At 39.4% G+C, this 19,705-nt stretch overlaps 1 protein-coding gene across 1 annotated transcript; it reads right to left on the bottom strand.

The window, feature by feature from the left end:
- Positions 1 to 701: 701 nt before the first annotated feature.
- On the bottom strand, positions 702 to 18,996 carry LOC118849895 (GTPase IMAP family member 7-like). The gene is made up of 3 exons (XM_036758986.1): positions 18,938 to 18,996; positions 9,524 to 9,565; positions 702 to 3,160 (listed from the first exon to the last, which is right to left on the bottom strand). Exons 2-3 carry the CDS (start codon positions 9,554 to 9,556, stop codon positions 2,255 to 2,257), a joined length of 939 nt encoding a protein of 312 aa, XP_036614881.1. The 5' UTR covers positions 9,557 to 9,565; positions 18,938 to 18,996; the 3' UTR covers positions 702 to 2,254.
- Between the last annotated feature and the right edge of the window lie 709 nt (positions 18,997 to 19,705).

Raw genomic sequence — 19,705 nt, 5'->3', positions numbered from 1 at the left:
AAGAGAGAGTTTTTAAAAGTAATTTAAAGACTGTTCTTATTTTTTGGTGGTTCCAGTTGTGTCTGACTCTTCATGACCTGATTTAGGGTTTTCTTGGAAAAGATCCTGAAGTAGTTTGCTATTTCCTTCTGCAGCTAATTTTACAGATGAGGAAACTGAGGCAAACAAGATTAAGTGATTTGCCCAGTGTTACACAGCGAAAGTATCTGAGGCCAGATTTAAACTCAGGAAGATGAATCTTCCTGACTGAGGTCCAGCATTCTATCCACTGTACCTAGCTATCCACTAAAAATAATATTATGTGAAATAAGAGCCACAGCAGAAAGGATTGGAAAAGAAATGAGAGATTTGAAGAGAAGACTTTGAAAGAAAATTAACAGCTTAGCATAAAGAGCATAAGACCTTACCCAAAACAGATAGTTTGAAAATTAGAATGGACCAGCTAGATAAGTAGCCAAAGGATATGGACACACAAATTTTTTTATTTTTATATTATTATTTATTCATTTTAAATATTTTTTCTTTTAAATTTTTGAGTTTCAAATTTCTCTTTCCATCCTATTCCCTCCCCCACCCACTGAGAAGGTAAGCAATATGATATCAATTAATTATACAGGTGAAATCATGCAAAATATATTTTCATATTAGTCATATTTCAAAAAAGCAGGAAAAATAAAGAAATTGAGAAAATTATACTTCAATTTGTACTCAGAGTTCCTCAGCATTTTTTTTTTCATCATAAGTCCTTTGGAACTGCCTTGGATCATTGTATTTCTCAGAGTAGCCAAGTCCTTCACAGCTGATAACCACCATGACATTGCTGTTACTGCGCTCAACGATCTCTCATTTCTTCTTAGCCCACTTTGTATCAGTTCTTATAGGCTTTGCCATGTTTTTTGAAACTATGCATTAAGGTCTGTTTACCTCAATTTCTTCAACTCTAAAATGAGGATAAAAATAGCACTTATTAATACTTGACTGTCTTTAGGACCAAATGAGGTTAAGATTTGTAAAAGCACTTAGCACAGTGCTTGGCATGTAGTAGATTATATAAATGCTTACTTCCTTGAAGGTCCTCCCTTCCATCTTCACAAGGTGCTGTCAATTGTCTCTACTCACAAAAGGAGACCACTCATTCAAAGGAATTTAAATCTAACATAATCCTGTCCTCCTTTGTTCCCCAGTCACCATTAGAAGTATCCTTTCCTACTCAGTGAAAGTGGGAAGAAAAAAAAAGCCCTCATGGACCTCATGTCCTTGAATGTCCCAGTCAATGGGATGCTATTGGAATATACCATGTCAATGACACAACTTGGCTGAGCTCAGCAATCAACAAGCATGTATTAAGCATCTGTTGTGTGATAGACAGTGCTAGAACTGGGGATTCAAGTATGATGAATGAAACAATTCCTACTAATGAGGAGTTTACATTCTGTGTAGGCCAAAGCAATAGTCAGGAAGCTCTGGATCATAGCAGCTGAACAGGAGCAGAAATAAAATGAAAGGTAGGTCTGAGTGTTTAGGAGGAGAAAGAATACTTTTTGTTTATTTCTTAAGTGTGGAGGTGGTACATAGGAAAAAATTGGTAAACATGGGAGACCAAGCGGAGACCCAGGAGTCAGACTCAGGACAATAAGGAGTCAGGGAGCTGCCCAGGGAGCAATCTGAATTCTATGATGGTAGGACCTAAGAAGCTAATGAACAACCCATCACCAACTCTTAGTTCTCCTTGCTCCATAGATATTTCTCCCATGCCTAAAGGGCCTCAATTCTCATTTATTTACATGATTATTCATAACTAATTAACTATTTGATTCCATAAAAGATTTGAGGTGGCAGAGCCCCAGATGCTACACTCCAGGCCCAGGTCTCTAGGTATGTGCTAAGTAAAGGCTCAGACAAAACAAGTGGGGAATTCAGTTCTCATAGCTATATAATGTGACAAATTCGTGGTGGGGGAATCTAGCCCTAATATAGAGTGTTCCTTGCTTTGAAAATCCCTGAACTTTGAGTGAAATGAAGGGAATTAGGACCCAATTCTATCCATTTCATGAGTTTATAATTCTGTATATCCAGGACAGGGGTGGGGACATGTGGCCTTCTAAACCATTAAGTGCAGACTTTGGACTGAATCCACTTAAGGATTTAGAAGGCCACATGTGGCCTTAAGGTCACAGGGCCCTTACCCCAGTTCCAGTATATCAACATTTATGATGAAATTAATGGAAAATCAAACAAACCAGGTAGGCTATCATTACTTGAACCAACCAGAAATTTTAGAAATCATACCCTTAATGAACTGAAAAATTTGTTCAAATATAGATTTCTCAGCCTCTGCATTTATATTTTTCATTTTTTCTTCATATTCCCTCTCTACCCTTGCTTGTTTTTTTTGTTTTTCCTTTTTTTTCTCTTCTGTCAGAGGAACCATGTTAGCATACTCTAGTTCTATAGTTTGCAGTTCTCTGTCTCTGTCTTTGGTGTAGATTTCCCTCAGAACCTTTCTCCTGTTTTTCAGTGACTCATGAGTTTTCTGGTATATTTTTTCTGAAAAGTATTTCCCCCCATTATCCTGCACCATTTTCTCGATTATGTCTAGCAGCTGATTCACTTGGGCTTCTCTTTCATTGCCTTGAGCTTTGTTATTGAAGGCACAGTATCTTCCATTGCACTCTTGGACAAGACTTCGGAGGTTCTCATCAGACTCTTTCACAAAGTCATCTAGTGTATTTTCCAAGTCCTCTTTCCGAGTGAACAAGATGACCATGTGGTTTATGGCTAACTTCCCAAAAAGTGCCTTAATCAAAGAGACAGTGTGTTTTGCCTCATCAGTGTATCGAGCCAGTTGCTGAACCAGAATGATGGCATGTGGCCCTGGGCAGGAATAGATCACACAGCGACTAATCTCATTGCAAGTGTTTTCTAGGCTGTCCCTTGTGTCAAACAGCCCAGGTGTGTCAACAACTATAATGTCTTTCCCTCTCCAGGTTGCAGCTTCTCTTTGACAGATCTTGGTCACAGCATGTGGTGCGATTCTAGATTTAAAAACTTCCTTCCCAAGGATGGTATTCCCTGTTGCACTTTTCCCATTTCCAGTTTTTCCAACCAGGACAATCCTCAGAGCACTGGCCTGATCAGCATCCACACCCTCATTATTGAACTGTGGGGAAAAATTTGACCAATTCAGAACTTTATGTGATGGTTAACAAATATGGGAGGGAATGATAGAATGTTAGTTATCAAAAATTAAAAAAAGGCATTTGCTAGGGCTTTTGATCCCAGTCTGGCCTGAAGTCCCAGAACCCCAGAGTTGCATATAGTCTAGGATTGACTTTTGAATCAATGTTTAAAGAAGTACACTGAGTTTAAAAAAAAAAAGAATTTTCTCATTCAGATCTGTGAATAGTTGTATACGGATTAGCATTAATCTATAACTTTTAAAGATTAGTGAAAAAGGTACTCAACTGTGCTTTGTTTTCTTTTTTAAATATAGCGTTATCATTTAATCATAGTATTTAGTCATTTAAAGAGACAATGTGGTACAGTGGTTAGAGAGTTGTCCTTGGAACCAGGATACCCTGGGTTCTAACCCCGTCAAAGTCTAACACATGCTTTCTGTGTGACCCTGGGCAAGTTACTTAAACTTGTAGTTCTCTAGGCAAAACTTTAAGACTGAGGTGCAAAGAAAGAGCTAGTTTGCATTGGTAGAGAGAATTTCCTCTAGCCTGAACTATTGAGCATTCTCCCCTCTCCTTCAAGTCTCTCAGCAACCCATTCCAGTCACTCTCTGTTACTTCTAGCATCAGAAATTCCTCTCTTTGGTATTTGAAGTCCTTCAGAACCTGACTCCTTCCTACTTTTCCAGTCTTTTTAAACCTTAATCCTCTTCACAATCCAGTGACATTGGAATCCTTATGGTTCTTTATGCAAAACACTCTATCTCCCTCCTCTTTGTATTTTCATGGGTTGGCCCTCATTCCTTGAATTCTCTCTTCATCTACTGGCTTTCCTGGCTTCCTTCAAGTCCTGGCTAAAATTCCACTCTGAAGCTCATAGATTGGACCACAATAGGTCCCTGCCCAAGCTCCACTTAATGGCAGTATTTTGGGCCCTCCATGCTTAGAATGAATGTCAATATTAACTGTTACTCTTTGGAACAGCAACCCAGAGGGTCTTCCCCTCCCAGCTTGATTTTTTTTTCTTTTTCTAATTAAAGGAGCCATCCCTTGACTCACTTCTTAAAGAGGCCTATTCACTGAATGGGCCTTGCCTCACTTCAAGTGAGTACTTGAAAAGGTCTTAGCCTAAAAGGGCAAGGGTCTCCTATTGCATCCTAGGTCATCTTCAGTTATTCTGATGAATATCTGGTCACTGGATCCAGATGGCTCTGGAAGAGAAAGTGAGGCTGGTAATCTTGCACAGCCCTCCCTCACTCAAAACAAAGTCAACTGCAAGTCATGTCATCACTTCCCTGATGCTATGGTCCTCTTAGAAAATGATAGACAAACACAACAACAACAAAATCCCACTCTTTGCAATCTTACTGCCTTTGCTCTTAGAGGATCTCCAATTTATGCTACATATACCATTTGGCAGAGTTGCTGGCATATTGTCTCCCCCATTAGGTGGTGAGCTCCTTGAGGGCAGAGACTGCTTTTGCCTTTCTTTGTATCCCTAGCACTAAGCCCAATATCTGGCACAGAGTAGGTACTTAATAAATGCCTGTTGACTTGACAGACTTGTATTTGCTAGTTAAGCCACAGGTCTGGTCCCTGTCTTTATTGTGAAAGATGGGTAAAAGTTAGGGAAAGTTACGTTTCCACACAAGAGTTAATTGAATTCCACAGAATAATTAATTAAGTGTCTTCTTGAACAAAGAAGAAGTAAAAATTAACCAGGATGAAGGTCCACAGTCAATTGGAATAAAGTTTGCAGTTTTGCAGAAACACAGGATGTTAGGAAAACTGGTCTAAACCAGTCAGAGAATGGTCAGGGTTGAAGAGGAAACTAGGTCAAATGGCTACGACACATGCTTAATTGGATAATTGAATATTACCTTACACACCCACAGGGAGGAGTTTTCTGCCATTTTTGAACATGGGACATATGATGATGGGAGGGGGACATGCTTACACATATCAAAGAGAGAACATATGAAGAGGTGTATCACGAAGAGTGGAGTGAACTGATCTGCTCTCTGAGGGGAGGTACCGAGTTGATGGTGCATCAATCTGTGTCCATCTAACATTATAAAGCTGATCTCATTTTTGTAAGCAGTACTCCCTCTTCCTAAAGAAGGGTGGAGTCTGCTCCTGGCCAGGAATGTTTGCCAATTCCTTTGGATTTCTCAATAATAATAAATTGCCCTTGATACTTGAATTTCAGTATCAAGTGTATTTTTAACACTATCCCATTCATTTGATTTTTATGTTTAATGGTTTTAATTTATTTTAAGAAGCTTGGCTATCTGCTACTTGGGTCAATGCTATAGGTTGAGTATAAGAGTCAGAAGACCTGGGTTCAAAAACTGATTGATATTTGCTGGACATATCACTTGACTGAGCTTGGTATACATCTACAATTTAGACTGCTTGGTTATGTCTTGGTTATAACTGAAGAACTACTGTACCTTGGTGGAAACATTTCCTAATTGTAGGCAAAGTACCTGAAAGGACTAAAGAGTCTGTTGAAGGGTGCCTTAAAAATCTGTATCCCTAAAGTCAAATGGCAAAAATCACAATTTGCTCCACAGAATCTGGCATTTATTACATATTGTTGTCTTCAGTTTGACTCCGCAGTTAGACCTAAAGATCCTTGTCAACCAGGGCCCTGTCTTCTTCTTCCTTTCTCTTTCCACAACTTCTAAAACAGGAATAGATGCACAGTAGGTGTTCACTCAGTATTCTTGGATTGAATGACTGTCTCTTCTCCTCTAATCATAGCTCTTTGTCTTCTATATTTCTATAGTTACAGTTGATTTGTGTTTAACAATGGACTGGTTAGTTTCTCAAGATCCTTATGATTCCAATGGGCTGATAGTTTTGCCTAAATCAGACCCAACAGGGAAAGAAACCCCTCTTCTCAATTGCCTAGGTGGGGTTGGCCTTTGTCTAAGATGTAGGGTGAGCAAAGTTCCATTTTAATGTCCTCCTTCTTCCCCTTACTGAGTTTCTCTCATTTCTTTTGTGACTGCCCTCTCCAAACAGATATCCAATAAACTTTAAACTGAGCTTAGTGCCTAGATCCACATTGTCAATTGTCAACTCAGGTCACAACAGTTCCACTTTTCCTCACCTGTTAACATTTACCTGGCTCAGCTCCTATCCTAGTCCCTGATAAAACAATTCATGATGAGATATTAATGGTAGATCATGGTATACAATATTACCAACCCCTGGTTTATTTGCCTTACATTCATTTACCTAGAAAAGTAATGATTTGATGTAAAGGAACAAAGTTCTGAGGGAGGAACTTCAGACATTAGGACAAGATGAAGGTTCTGAGATTTTGAGGAAGAGAAGCTATTCCTGACTCATCACACAGGGACACTACTACCTCCTCTTTTTATGTCTAAGCTTGGTCATTTCTCTGACACATTTATTTTTTCTCTCTAGATTGGTTGGAGAACACTCCAGCTGCAGCTAATACCTGACCATGACCCTACCTGGAGTACGAGACTAAAGTGAGTGTGACTTCAAACTCATAGTGTCCACAGATGGGGCTTCATGCTTTCTTTCATAGGGAGCCAAGAATAATCCCTCATGTTTATACGATGACTGTAACTATTTCAAATCACTTCTACATCCATTATTTTATTTCAACCCTCACAAGGACATTGTCAATAGGAGAACATTAATTATTATGAAGAGGCTGAGGGCTATAGTGGTCAAAAAACCAGTAACAAAAATCCATTGCCTATAGAACAAAGTCTAAAATTCAAAGCTCTCCTTAGTCTGGCCCCACTGGGCTTTTGCAAGCTTCTCTAAAGCACCCTACAATGCCATCCTTCCAGGCACCTGGGCTCACAACCTAGGTGTGACCTTTGACACACTCCACACTCTCTATCACTCTCAGGATCCAATACCAAGACTCTCTATACCCAGACCACAACATCACCTTCTCTCTGCTCACACAGCCACCAACCCATGGCAGACTCTCTTTAATCACCCAGGCCTGGGCTATTCCAATAGTTTTCTAATTAGTCTCCTGCCTTCAAGTCTCTCCAAACCCTAATCCCTCTTCCACTTGGCTGTGAAATTGAATTTCCTAAATTGCAGGCATAACCTTTTTATTCCTTTACTCAATAAGCTCCAATCAAATAAAAGACCCCTGTTTGATATTGGAATCTTTTGCAACTTGGCACCTCTTTCCTTTTTTGAGACTTCTTACACTTTTCTCCACCAGACGGGCTCTGTGACTCAGTGACATTGGTCTTTCTAGCTGTTTCTCCAACAAGATACTCCATCTCCTGTCTCCCTTGCCTTTTCATTAGCTGTCGCCTAGTATGTTCTCCTTCTTCACAAAAGCCTCCTGACTTCCCTGGCTTCCTTCAAGACTCGGCTCAGATCCCACCTTCTGTAAAAGACTTTTCCAACTCCCAATCCCCCAATTCCTGTGCTTTTCCTCTGAGATTACCTTCCAATTGCACCATTTATATCTTATATGCACATAGTTGCATCTTCTCTTTCCCATTAAAGTATAAGCTCCTCTGCACATATAGTGGTTTTGGGCGCATTTTTTTATATCCCCAAAGCTTGGCATAATATCTGGCACATGGCAACTGTGCTTATAAATACTTACTAAGTGATAGACTATGTCCCCGCACTCTACAGTTCACATAAAGTGAATGATACACCACTCCCACAAATGACTTATTTTTTCCTGATCTCAATCCTTTGCTTTTGTGATTCTTTACATCTAGACACTATTTTTCCCAGCCTTCACCTATCAGAATCTTACTCATCCTTCAAAGCTTAGTTTGCATCCCAGCTCTTCTCTGAGGCTGTCCCTAGTCACCCTGGCTAAAAGTGGTTTCTCTTCCCACTGAACCACCCCAGAATTTTGTATATACCACTTGAATAGTCCTTATCCTGTATCATCTCTTATCTGTCATTTGTGAATGTGCCTCAGCTTTCTGAGCTTTGATGTCATCATCTATCCACAGGTTCCAAAACCTATTTGGCCAGCCACCCCCTTTTCAAAAAAAATTACTCAATATCCTCCTGGAAATCTTACAAACTAGGAAAGAAGTCTCAAATTAAGTATACTATTACATCCACAGCTTCTACTGCCCCCCCGGATCTTTCCAGTGCCCCTCAGGAGGTGGTGTCACCCACTTTGGGGTCCACCAAATTCTATACAATGAAGGGGGTGGGCAAATCAATCTTCATAGAACCTTCTAGTTCTAACAGTCTATAGACCTATGATTTAAATGTATTGACACACAGCACTGTCCCTTTATATAGGCAGATAAAGAAACTGACCGTTGAAGGAGGGCTTCTTTGGTGGGGATATGATGGGCTGTGGAGTGGGAGGGAAGGCTCCTCTTACTCTAAGATAATTCCTTCTTCACTGATTCCTCTGGGCTGAGTTAACATTCTATTAAAATGCAAATACTGTTCTCTGGAAAGGAGAGTCTCATAAAGCCATTATCAACCATTCATTTCTTAGTTAATAACACCAGCTGTCATTTATATCCTGCTTTACAAATATTAACTCATTTAATCATTACAGTGACCCTAGGAGGTAAGTGTAATTATTATGTCTCTTTTAGAGATGAGGAAATCGGGGCAGGCAAAGGTTAAGTGACTTACCTGGGGTAACATAGTTTGTAAGTGTCTGAGGAAGATTTTGATCCAGGTCTTTCTGATTTCAGTCCAGTGCTCTAACCACTGAACCTCCTATCTGCCTACCTCTAAGAAGTGATAAATTGGTCAGATGACCTGTTAGCTGAGAATAGGACATTGAAGGGGTGGCACCCATGGTGCCTAAATGTGAACAGCAGAGAAGAGCAGAGTCTCTAAATGGAGGGACATTTGATTTCTGAGGCTCTTTAGAAGGAGGGTTGAAAGCAGATAGGGAGTAGTAAGAGGAAGGGAAACACAGGAAGGGGGATTGGTGAGAGAAAGGAACAATAAGGATGCCAAAGGGCCTCTTACTTCACATTTGAACTAAAGCCTGAGATGATGATACTCTACTAAATTTTGTATATTCAGAATTTTATTTTTGCTTTTTACTTTGAGTTCAACTCTAAGTTGCTAATGTATTCTCAGAAAGTGATTATTCTGCCTTTAAATCTGGGGTTTGGAAAAGGTTTTATCCACAGTAAAGTGGGATGTTGTTTCTTTTAGAGCAAAGTGCCCATGTCATGTTATGGGGAGACCTTGGGAAAGGACTTTCCATGCTCCCTCACAGTCAGGAATCCCTAACCTCCATCTGTCTGGTGGCATTTTCAGGCATCGGGAGATAATTGACTTTGATCTGGCTCTGGAGTGCTGAGGGAGCTGAGAAAAGTGATACTCACTGAGGTACCAGGTTGATTCGATGTAGCAGCCATCTTGGAGGGCTTGGGAGGGAGAAAAAGAAAAAAGTTTAAGTTTGGACAGTTAGCAAAACACACATAATTCATCAGCAAATTTCTATTGCCCTACTCAACTACTGGGTAGGAAGTACATTTTCCACGAAGCCTTCCCAGACCACCTTCCCTAGGAGCAATCTGCCCCTCCTCTATAGCCCATGTCATCTGCCTTGTGGGGGATCTACCATGACTTCTATAGCCCATGTCATCTGCCTTGTAGGGGATCTACCATGACTTTTCTTGTAGTCATCTGGGTACCTCTTGTATTGCCAGTGCTCGATTCAGAGCCCCTTGAGGGTAGGCCCTGTGTCCTTACATCTCTGTGTCCCCCATCTCCACACTCCCACTGAGCCTAGCACAGTACTTTGCACATTATTTAAAAACTACAAATGTGCGACTTGAAGTAGGCCTAGAAAGATTGGCTAGCTTACGGTAGGCAAAGGAAAGGAAAGAGTATTCCACATATCATGGCCCCTGCCAGGCATGGCCCCATGCCCAAGCCTGCCGGCTCAGAGCACTGACTGCTCTCTGACTCAGATCTTTTCCTCTTCTACATGTATTCCCTCTTTATCCACTACATCAAGGCTGTCCAGCCTTAGGTTTTTATTGAAACAATAGACACTGTATTTTGATATGCCATTTTAGTGAAAGCTCTGTGGTAGCTCAGCTTTGCTTACTAAAACATTTATGTAAATTTCTATGCTTGTAGGCAGGCCAAATAAATCCCGCCATAGGCCTGGACAGCCCTGCACTACACGAAGGAAAGCTACCCTTTTCATTTGCAAAGTGCACATTAATGATTATTAGTTTACATAGAATCTAGACAAAGGAGGACCAAATAGTAAGAAGGTCTTTGTATTCCTCCAGGGATCAAAGTATTCCGTGAATCATAACTAGGATTTCTGCTACATGAGATTGTGTGAGACAAAAATTAAACCCCCCAAATTAAATTAAACTCAGAGGCTACTCAAGTAGAAAGCAGAAAGTAATTTTTATTAAGATCCCATGGGGAAAGGGAGGTCTCCCTAGGAAATCGGTAGGGAGAGGTGGGGTCCAGAGGGCAGAACTTGAGCTTTGTACCCTAAGGTAAACAACACTCACCCCATCACTGGCCTTTTACTCTCATTGGTGGAGTTCAGGCTTACAATCTAAATGTGGAATTGTGCTATCCCAGGTACAATTTAGCCAATGCCAAACTCTTAAAGACACTTCTATCCTTATTTGGTGAGGTTTGTGCTGAGGTGGTAGTGGAGAGGAAGTGGATTCAGCTTCTCTAAGTTCCAGATTCCTATAGGTCAAGTGATTCCTTAGTAACTCCCCCAAGAGTTAGGCTTAGCTGTCAATCAGAAGCCCTGAGCCATGCTGATTCCATGAGAGGGCTTCACCATCCCACTCAAGATAAATTTAGTTAAATGGAGAGCAGAGAGAGGGATGATCCTAAGATTTTTAGTAGAATGGAAGCAGAAGTTATGGGAGCTTAGGAGGTTCAAGAACCAGGAGACCAGTGAATTTGAAGGAATTGAAAGTTGAGTGGGGGAAGAAGCCTCTGTGTCTGGGCACTGAATGTAGTAAGGAGGCAAGGGGTGGTGGTGGAAAGAGTCAAGGTTCCATGGAGAACAACCACAAAGAGCTGGATGAGGATGAAGGAAACTGCCATGGACGAAAGGTGTTAGCTAAGTGATGATGACAGAAAAAAGCTCTGAAAATATCACTGAGGAGCCAGGGGTATACTCAGTTCTCTGCTCTGCCAAGTCTGTTGGGACCCGAGAGAACGAACAGCTAGATTTGGAGGTGTCAAGCAGCTTGAGGATGCAGAGTCTCCAGAGCCTCCAGGAGAAAGCTTTAAGTGCTCAGTGCTGAGGATACAAATGCCAAAATAAAACGGTCCCTGCCCTGAAGGAACTTGCAATCTAGATAGCAATTTAGTTGTGTACTTAGCCTGAATGACTCCTTTATACCTTACTTTACCAGAAATTATATTTCAATTGGCAAGTCCTGAGGGCTACTACTACACTAATGAAAGGAACTGAAACTTGTAAATAACGAACACAAACAAAAGGGTGATTGATGGTTTATGTGGAATCTAAAAAAAGAGGAACAAAAGACAAGAATATATTGTTTCTTTACCATAGTTCCATAGGGGCAGGTGATAGAATGGGAAAAGAACTGAATTTGTAATCAAACAAAATGGTCTCCACCAGGTATGCTGCATACAAGTTTTGTGACCCAGAGCAAATCATTTAACCTCTCCATGTCTCCTTTTGATGATCCCTAATGCTACCTTCAGCTATAAATTCTACAATCCTAATAACCTAAAAACTAATATCAATTACTGGACAGAAATATCCATAGAGCAAAGAAGGGCAATTCTTCCAGCAATCAGAAAGGGAAATTTCCCTAATGAACATTCTGCTACTTTTTGCAGTAGCTAAACACTAGAAATAAAAGAGATTCCCATTAATTGAGGAACAGGTAAACAAATTGTGGTACATGAATATAAGTAAATACAACTATGCTAAAAAAACAATGGGTATTGGGCAGCTAGGTGGTGCAGTGAGTAGAACACTAGCCCTGGAGTCAGGAGGACCTGAGTTTAAATCCAGGCTCAGGACACTTGACACACTTATTAGCTGTGTGACCTTGGACAAGTCATGTATCCCTAATTGCCCTGCCTTCCCCCCCCTCAAGAAAAAGTAATAGGTATGTAACCATTTTGACCTTATTTTGATAAATGGTGGAAGAAATTAGTCTATGCCCAATTTCCACCATACTGCTTTCCAGTTCTCCTAACAATTTTTTTTACCAAATAATTAATTCTTATTGCTAAATCTTGTCTTTGTATTTGTCAAATACAAGGTTACCTTATTTATTTGCTGCTATGGATTGCATGTCCACTCTGTTCCACTTATCTACCTTTCTATTTCTTAGCCAGTACTTTTGATATTTACTGCCGTATAGTTTAAGATCTGGTAAGGCCAAACCTCCTTCCCTCACATTTTTTTCATTATTTCCTTTGATATTCTTGACTTTTTGTTCTTCCAAATGAATTTTGGTGTTATCTTTTCTAACTCAGTAAAATGATTTTTAAAAATTCAAATGAGAGGGGTGGAGCCAAGATGGCAGCTGGAAAGCAAGGGCTTGCTAAAGCTGTCCCCCAAATCCCTCCAAACACCTGTAAAAATGGCTCTGAAGAAATTCTAGAGCTGCAGAACCCTTGAAATAGCAGAGGGAAGCAGGTCTTTAGCCCAGGATGGCCTGGATGGTCACTGGGAAGGTGACCATTACACAGTGCTGGGAGTGGAGCACAGCTCAGCATGGGCTGCACCAGGACAGACCAGACCAGGAGTCAGCCCAGAGCAGGCCTCAGGGCCATGAATCATTGAGCTGTGGCAGTTACCAGACTTCTTGACCCACAAATGCCAAAGACCACAGAACAGGTTAGTGGGAAAACTGCTAGATCGGGTTAGAAAGTGATTTGACCCCAACCCTAGGGGTGGCGGAGGGGGTGCAGCAGTGATGGCAGCAGCAGCAGGAAGCTCCTGTGGCTGCTTCCAGAGCTCCAGCATCAGCTGCTTCCGGAGCCCCTGGCTCACACTGTGAGAGGAATCAAGCAGCAGACCAGAATGGGAGTGCAGGGCTTGCTTTGCCCTGCTTGGCTCTGAGTTGCAGTCCCGGTTGGCAGTTCTTGGAGGAGGAGGAGTGCTACTGTGGCAGAGCTTGTGGTGACAGTGGAGAAGAAGTATCTCTGAAAACAGCATCATGGCCCCTAAAGCTTGGGACAAAGCATTCTCTACTCTACAAGCAGTCATACCCTGACAAAAAGCTCAAAGGTCAAGTAGTTGGCTGGGAACATGGTCAGGCAAAATATACATCCAGAAGAAGAAACAAAGTCAAAGAGCCTACATGAAAAGCCTCCAAGAAAAATACGAATTGGTCTCAGGCCATGGAAGAGCTCAAAAAGGATATTGAAAAGCAAGTAAGAGAAATAGAGGAAAAATTGGGAAGAGAAAGGAGAGAGATGGGAGAAAACTATGAGAAACAAGTCAATGACTTGCTAAGGGAGAATCAAAAAATACTGAAGAAAATAACACCTTAAAAAATAGACTAACCCAAGTGGCAAAAGAACTCCAAAAAGCCCATGAGGAGAAGAATGCCTCGAAAGGCAGAATTAGCCAAATGGAAAAGGACGTCCAAATGACCGCTGAAGAAAATACCACTTTAAAAATTAGATTGGAGCAAGTGGAAGCTAGTGACTTTAGGAGAAATCAAGATATTATAAAACAGAACCAAAGGACTGAAAAAATGGAAGACAATGTGAAACATCTCATTGGAAAAACCACTGACCTGGAGAATAGCTCCAGGAGAGATAATTTAAAAATTATTGGACCACCTGAAAGCCATGATCAAAAAAAGAGCCTAGACATCATCTTTCAAGAAATTATCAAGGAAAACTGCCCTAATGTTCTAGAGCCAGAGGGTAAAATAGAAATTGAAAGAACCCACCTATTGCCTCTTGAAAAAGAACTCTTAAACAAAAACTCCTAGGAATATTGTCACCAAATTCCAGAGTTTCCAGGTCAAGCAGAAAATACTGCAAGAAGCCAAAAAGAAACAATTTGAGTATTGTGGAAACACAATCAGGATAATGCAAGATCTAGCAGCTTCTACATTAAGGGATCAAAGGGCTTGGCCTATGATATTCCGGAGGTCAAAGGAGCTAGGATTAAAACCAAGAATCACCTACCCTGCAAAACTGAGTATAATACTCCTGGGCAAAATATGGATTTTAAATAAAATAGAGGACTTTCAAGCTTTCTCAGTGAAAAGACCAGAACTGAATAGAAAATTTGACTTTCAAACACAAGAATCAAGAGAAGCATGAAAAGGCAAACAAGAAAGAGAAATCATAAGGGACTTTCCAAAGTTGAACTGTTTTGTTTACACTCCCACATGGAGAGATGATGTATATAATTTATGAGACCTTTCTCAGTATTAGTGTAGTTGAAGGGAATGTACATACATATAGACAGAAGGCACAGGGTGAGCTATGAAGGGATGATATCTAAAAAAATAAAATTAAATTAAGGGATGAGAGAGGAATATATTGAGAGAGGGAGACAGGGAGAGATAGAATGGGGTAAATTATCTCACATAAAAGTGGCCAGAAAAAGCAGTTCTGTTGGAAGGGAAGATGGGGAAGGAGTCAATCTTGCTGTCTTTGGATTTGACTTGAGGAGGAAATAACATACCCACTCAATTGGGTTTCTTACTCCACAAGAAAATAGGGGGAAGGGGATAAAAAAGGGGGGATGATAGAAGGGAGGGCAGATAAGGGGAGGAGGTAATCAAAAGTAAACATTTTTGAAAATGGACAGGCACAAGGGAGAAAATTGAATAAAGGGGGACAGGATAGGATGGAGGGAAATATAGTTAGTCTTTCACAATATGAGTATTGTGGAAGTGTTTTACATAATAATACATGTGTGGCTTATGTTGAATTGCTTGCCTTCTTAGGGAGGGTGGGTGGGGAGGGAAGAGGGGAGAGAATTTGGAACTCAAAGTCTTAAAATCAGATGCTCAAAAGAAAAAGTTGTTTTTGCATGCAAATGAGAAATAAGATGTGTAGGGAATGGGACATAGAAATCTATCCTGCCCTACATGACAATAAGGGGAAAGGGGATGGGGGCAGGGGAGTGGGGTGACAGAAGGGAGGGCTGACTGGGGAATGGGGCAATCAGAATATATGCTATCTTGGAGTGGAGGAGCAGGGTAGAAATGGGGAGAAAATTTGTAACTCAAAATCTTGTGGAAATCAATGTTGAAAACTAAAATATTAAATAAAAAAAGATGTTTCCTCAGCAAAAAACAAAAACAAAGGCATAAAATGTCTGTTCAATAATACATACTGTACAAGATGTCTATACTAAATTTTGGTCTCATCATACAGAGAAACGGTGAAATCATGGGATCTGATTGTGCTTCTCAAAGTGTCCCAAGGAGTCTATATTTTACTGGCATCTTCCAGACTAGATCGGACATTGTTAACTCTGCCCACATTAACCACCACTCCTTTCTCCTGCAGCAGGAAATAAGGTTGTATCTTCTACAAGCTAAAGTCCATGGAGACAGGTAGGACTTAACTATTTTAAGTAGATTTCTCTTCCTAGTAAGAAGGCAATTTCCAGTCTTGGGAGGAATGGTGAGGATGATGAGTTGGGGAGGTTACCATTTCAAAGGCAATTATAAATTACATGATGATTATATCAATGCAAATGAAAGTCACCAAAACTCAAATTGAACAAGTGAAAAACCAGTAACAGTCCCAGAGAGGAAAAAAATAATGAAATATATCTCCTTATCAGTAAAGAAGTGGGAGACTACTAGGGCAAGAGATTGTATTCACGCTCAGGTGTAAGCACTAGAATGGTTGTTTTTGCTTAACTGTTTGCCACAAGAAAGTTCATTGGGGGTGTGCAAGAAATAGAAAGTTGAACAGGGTGGGGATGGGGGGAGGGTAAGGAATGGACTAGAGAATATCCAGAAATGATTGTGGAGTAAAAGCAAATCACAAATAAAACTATTTTCTTTAAAAAAATAAAAAAAAATCAATGAGATGGCATTGAATATGCAAATTAGTTTTGATAAAGTTATCATTTTTATGATATTCACCCTGCCTACCCATGTATAATTAATATTTTTCCAATTATTTAAATCTGATTTTATTTTTATAAATTTTTTAAAAATCATTTTGTTCGTATACCTCTTGGGTTTGTTTCGGCAGATGTATTCCCAGGTATTTTATACTGCCTAGAGTTATTTTTAATAGAGTATCTCTTACTGTTTATTCTTGCAGGGTTTTGTTTGGGATGTATAAGAATGTTGATGATTTATTTTACATCCTGCTACTTTGCTAAAATCATTAATTATTTCAATGAACTTTTTAGTTGAGTTTTCAGGATTTTCCAAGTATATGATCATATCCTCAGCAAAAAGTGATAGTTTTATGACCTTATTCCCTATTCTGATTCCTTCAATTTTGTTTTCTTCTCTCATCACTATTGCTAGGATTTCCATTACAATATTGAATAAATACTGGTGATAGCTTGCATCTTTGTTTCATACCTGATCTTACTGGGAAGGTTTCTACCTTATCTCCACTACAAATAATGCTTGCTGAAGTTTTTAGATAAATGCTTTCCATCAGACTAAGGGGAAAAAATCCATTTATATCAATACTTACAAGTTTTTTTTAATAGAAATGAGTAGTGTAGTCTATCGACTTTTTCTACATGTATTGATATAATCATGATTTATTTTTCTTTTATCATTGATATAATCAATTATGTTAATAGCTTTCATTATGTTAAACTATCCCTGCATTCTTGGTATAAATCCCACTAAATCATAATGTATAATTTTTGTAATATATTGTTGTTATCTTTTAGATAGCATTTTATTTAGGATTTTTGCATCCATGTTCGTTAATGAAATCAGTCTATAATTTTCTTTTTCTTTTTTTACTTTTCCTGTTTTAGGTATTGGTATCATATTTGTCTCATACAAGGAGTTTGGTAGGATCCCTTCTTTGCCTATTATTCCAAATAATTTATTTAACTTTGGAATTAGTTGATCTTTAAATGTTGTTAAAATTCACTTGTAAATCTGTCTGGTCCTGATGCTTTTTGCTTAGGAAGCTCATTTATGACCTGTTCAATTTCTTTTTCTAAAACAGGTCTATTTAGGTATTCTATTTCCTCTTCTGCTAATCTAGGCAATTTATGTTTTTGTAAATATTCTTCCATTTCACTTAAATTGTTAAATGTATTGTCATATAATTGTGCAAAATAACTCCTTATAGTTGCTTTGAATTCATCTTCATTAGAAAAAAAAAAGCGATGGTATTAATGAATCCAGAGAACCATAAAAATTCTTAAGCTTCTGCAAAGCGGAAACGCAAAGTGACAGGAAAACAACATATATAATGACTACATCAAAATAAATGGGAATAACAACCACCACAAAGCAATTAAAACTGAATGATATGAAAGAATGAATAACAAGTTTGGCCTGAAAAAAAGAAAACAGATCAGAATTCACATATTTTTTTTCCCCAATGTGTCAATTGTTTTTGATGAATTTCTTTCCTCCTTACTCTGTTTCTTTTTTTAAAAATGTATTTATTTTAAGGGTTTGTTCTTTGGCAGGGGAGAGGAGAAAGAAGATTGGGGGGTGAGGAAATCTAGGTGGTGAAAACACAAAAGATAGCATTAAAAATATCTTTTTAAAAGGAACCTCCTGCTTCCTTTGACTCAATTCTATACTCACCAAACACCTTCTGGTCTATAAAATGCTCTTTTGAGTGAAACTGCTCACTGGAATTGTCAGCCCTGAGGATTACTATTTGTTATTTTACAGGAGCAATCCCTATTTGAAATCAATTGTCATTCTAATTTAGCAATTAGTCTATCATAAGTTTAGTTTGTATGAATCAGTCCCCACCCCCAGGCCCAATGATTTCTCATTTATATTGATAAAAATCAGGTTTTTAACAGGGAAGGCTGAGCTTTCCCCCAAGCTCTGGATGAGCTATGACCCTACTAAGATTTAGACACCTCAAGAAACTCAGTCTGAGCAGCCATGCAACCAGCCAGCCTCTGTCCTTTTAATGGTGTTGTTCCTGAAGCACTAGGGTGGTTGAGGCAAAGTTGCTGCATGGAGAAGAAGGAAGTCTTGCATTCCTGGCCAATCTAGTCTGGCTCCATGGCTCCTCTCTGCACAAAGCTGCCATTTAGATTCTGGGATAGAGCTGAGCAGGCCAGAACTCATCCACTGCTACTAATCTGTATTAAGCATCATGGAAGCATAGATTTAAAAGGGGGGGAGAATCATTAAGTCCAAATTCCTTATTTTACAAATGAGGAAACTGAGGCCAAAAGGTCATACAATCCACAAATACCTGGGTTGGAATCTGAATCCTCATCTTCCTAGTCCAAAATTCTATCCATATTTATCATCTGTGCAGGGAACCAGTGAATACATGCAGGCTTAGACCATCATTCAGGGGTGGGGTAATCATGGGGGAGGATATTTTTTCTAAAAATCACTGAAACGAGGACAATTTCCTTCCTTAATGTTTAGTGAAAGAAAGCTATTAGATGGAAGACAGGCAGACCGACAATCCCTTAAAGGGAAGAGAAATTAGTCAAACTTGTGCATTAAACTGGCTCATCCTTTCTCTCTCACAATCCCAAACCCTGAAATCCCTGCTCTTTTTTTCCTGTGTTCAGTCCCCCAACTCCTCTAGCCCACCAAAGCTCTTCCAACATCCCCTGATATTTCTCAGCCCCTAACCAGGCTCACCTTCTTCCAGAAAGGTAGAAATTGCTGTCTCCACTGGGCTGAAAAAGCAATCTGAAGTGTTGCTTTCAGTTTTGCTTTAAAACTTGAAAGTTGTCCTCACTTCCTAAAGCTCAGGGGAGTGGCCTTAACCAATAAACTCTGTAGCCCTCAAAGGGGAGTGTACTATAGTGAAGCCTTCTAATTTGGGATGAAAAGATCTGGAGTAAATTGAAGGAATTAGAATATGCAATGAGGAAACAAAACTGTCAGCTTTTGCAGATGATAGAATGGTGTACTTGGAGGATCTTAGAGAATCTACTAAAAAAAAACTAATTGAAATAATGAACAACTTTAGCAAAGCTGTAGGATACAAAATAAACTCACATAAGTCATCGGCATTTCTATATATTACCAGTAAAGTCCAGTGGCAAGAGACAGAGAAAGAAATTCCATTTAAAATAAGTGTAGATAATAAAATACTTGGGACTCTACCTGCCAAGACAAACCCAGGAACTATATGAACACAGTTACAAAACACTTTTTCATGCTAATAAAATAAGATCTGCACAATTGGAAAAATATTAATTGCTCATGGGTAGGCCAAACCAATATAATAAAAAATGACAATCCTATCTAAATCAATTTACCTACTCAGTGCCATACCAAAGTATGAAAAATTATTTTATTGAACTAGAAAAAAATAATAACAAAATTTATCTGGAAGAACAAAAGGTAAAAACTATCAAGGGAATTAATGGAAAAAAATGTGAAGAAAGGTGACCTAGCCAT

This window comes from Trichosurus vulpecula, chromosome 5 (assembly GCF_011100635.1).
Source record: "Trichosurus vulpecula isolate mTriVul1 chromosome 5, mTriVul1.pri, whole genome shotgun sequence".
Taxonomy (NCBI): Eukaryota; Metazoa; Chordata; class Mammalia; order Diprotodontia; family Phalangeridae; genus Trichosurus; species Trichosurus vulpecula.
This window is presented reverse-complemented; position numbering and strand designations above follow the sequence as displayed.

What these genes read in the sequence shown, in the direction of transcription:
- LOC118849895 (XM_036758986.1), bottom strand. Translation starts at nt 9,556, where the DNA reads ATGGCTGCTACATCGAATCAACCTGGTACCTCA. An exon ending in CGAATCAACCTGGTACCTCA is followed by an intron (nt 3,161 to 9,523) that starts GTGAGTATCACT and finishes TTTTCCCCACAG; the next exon opens with TTCAATAATGAGGGTGTGGA.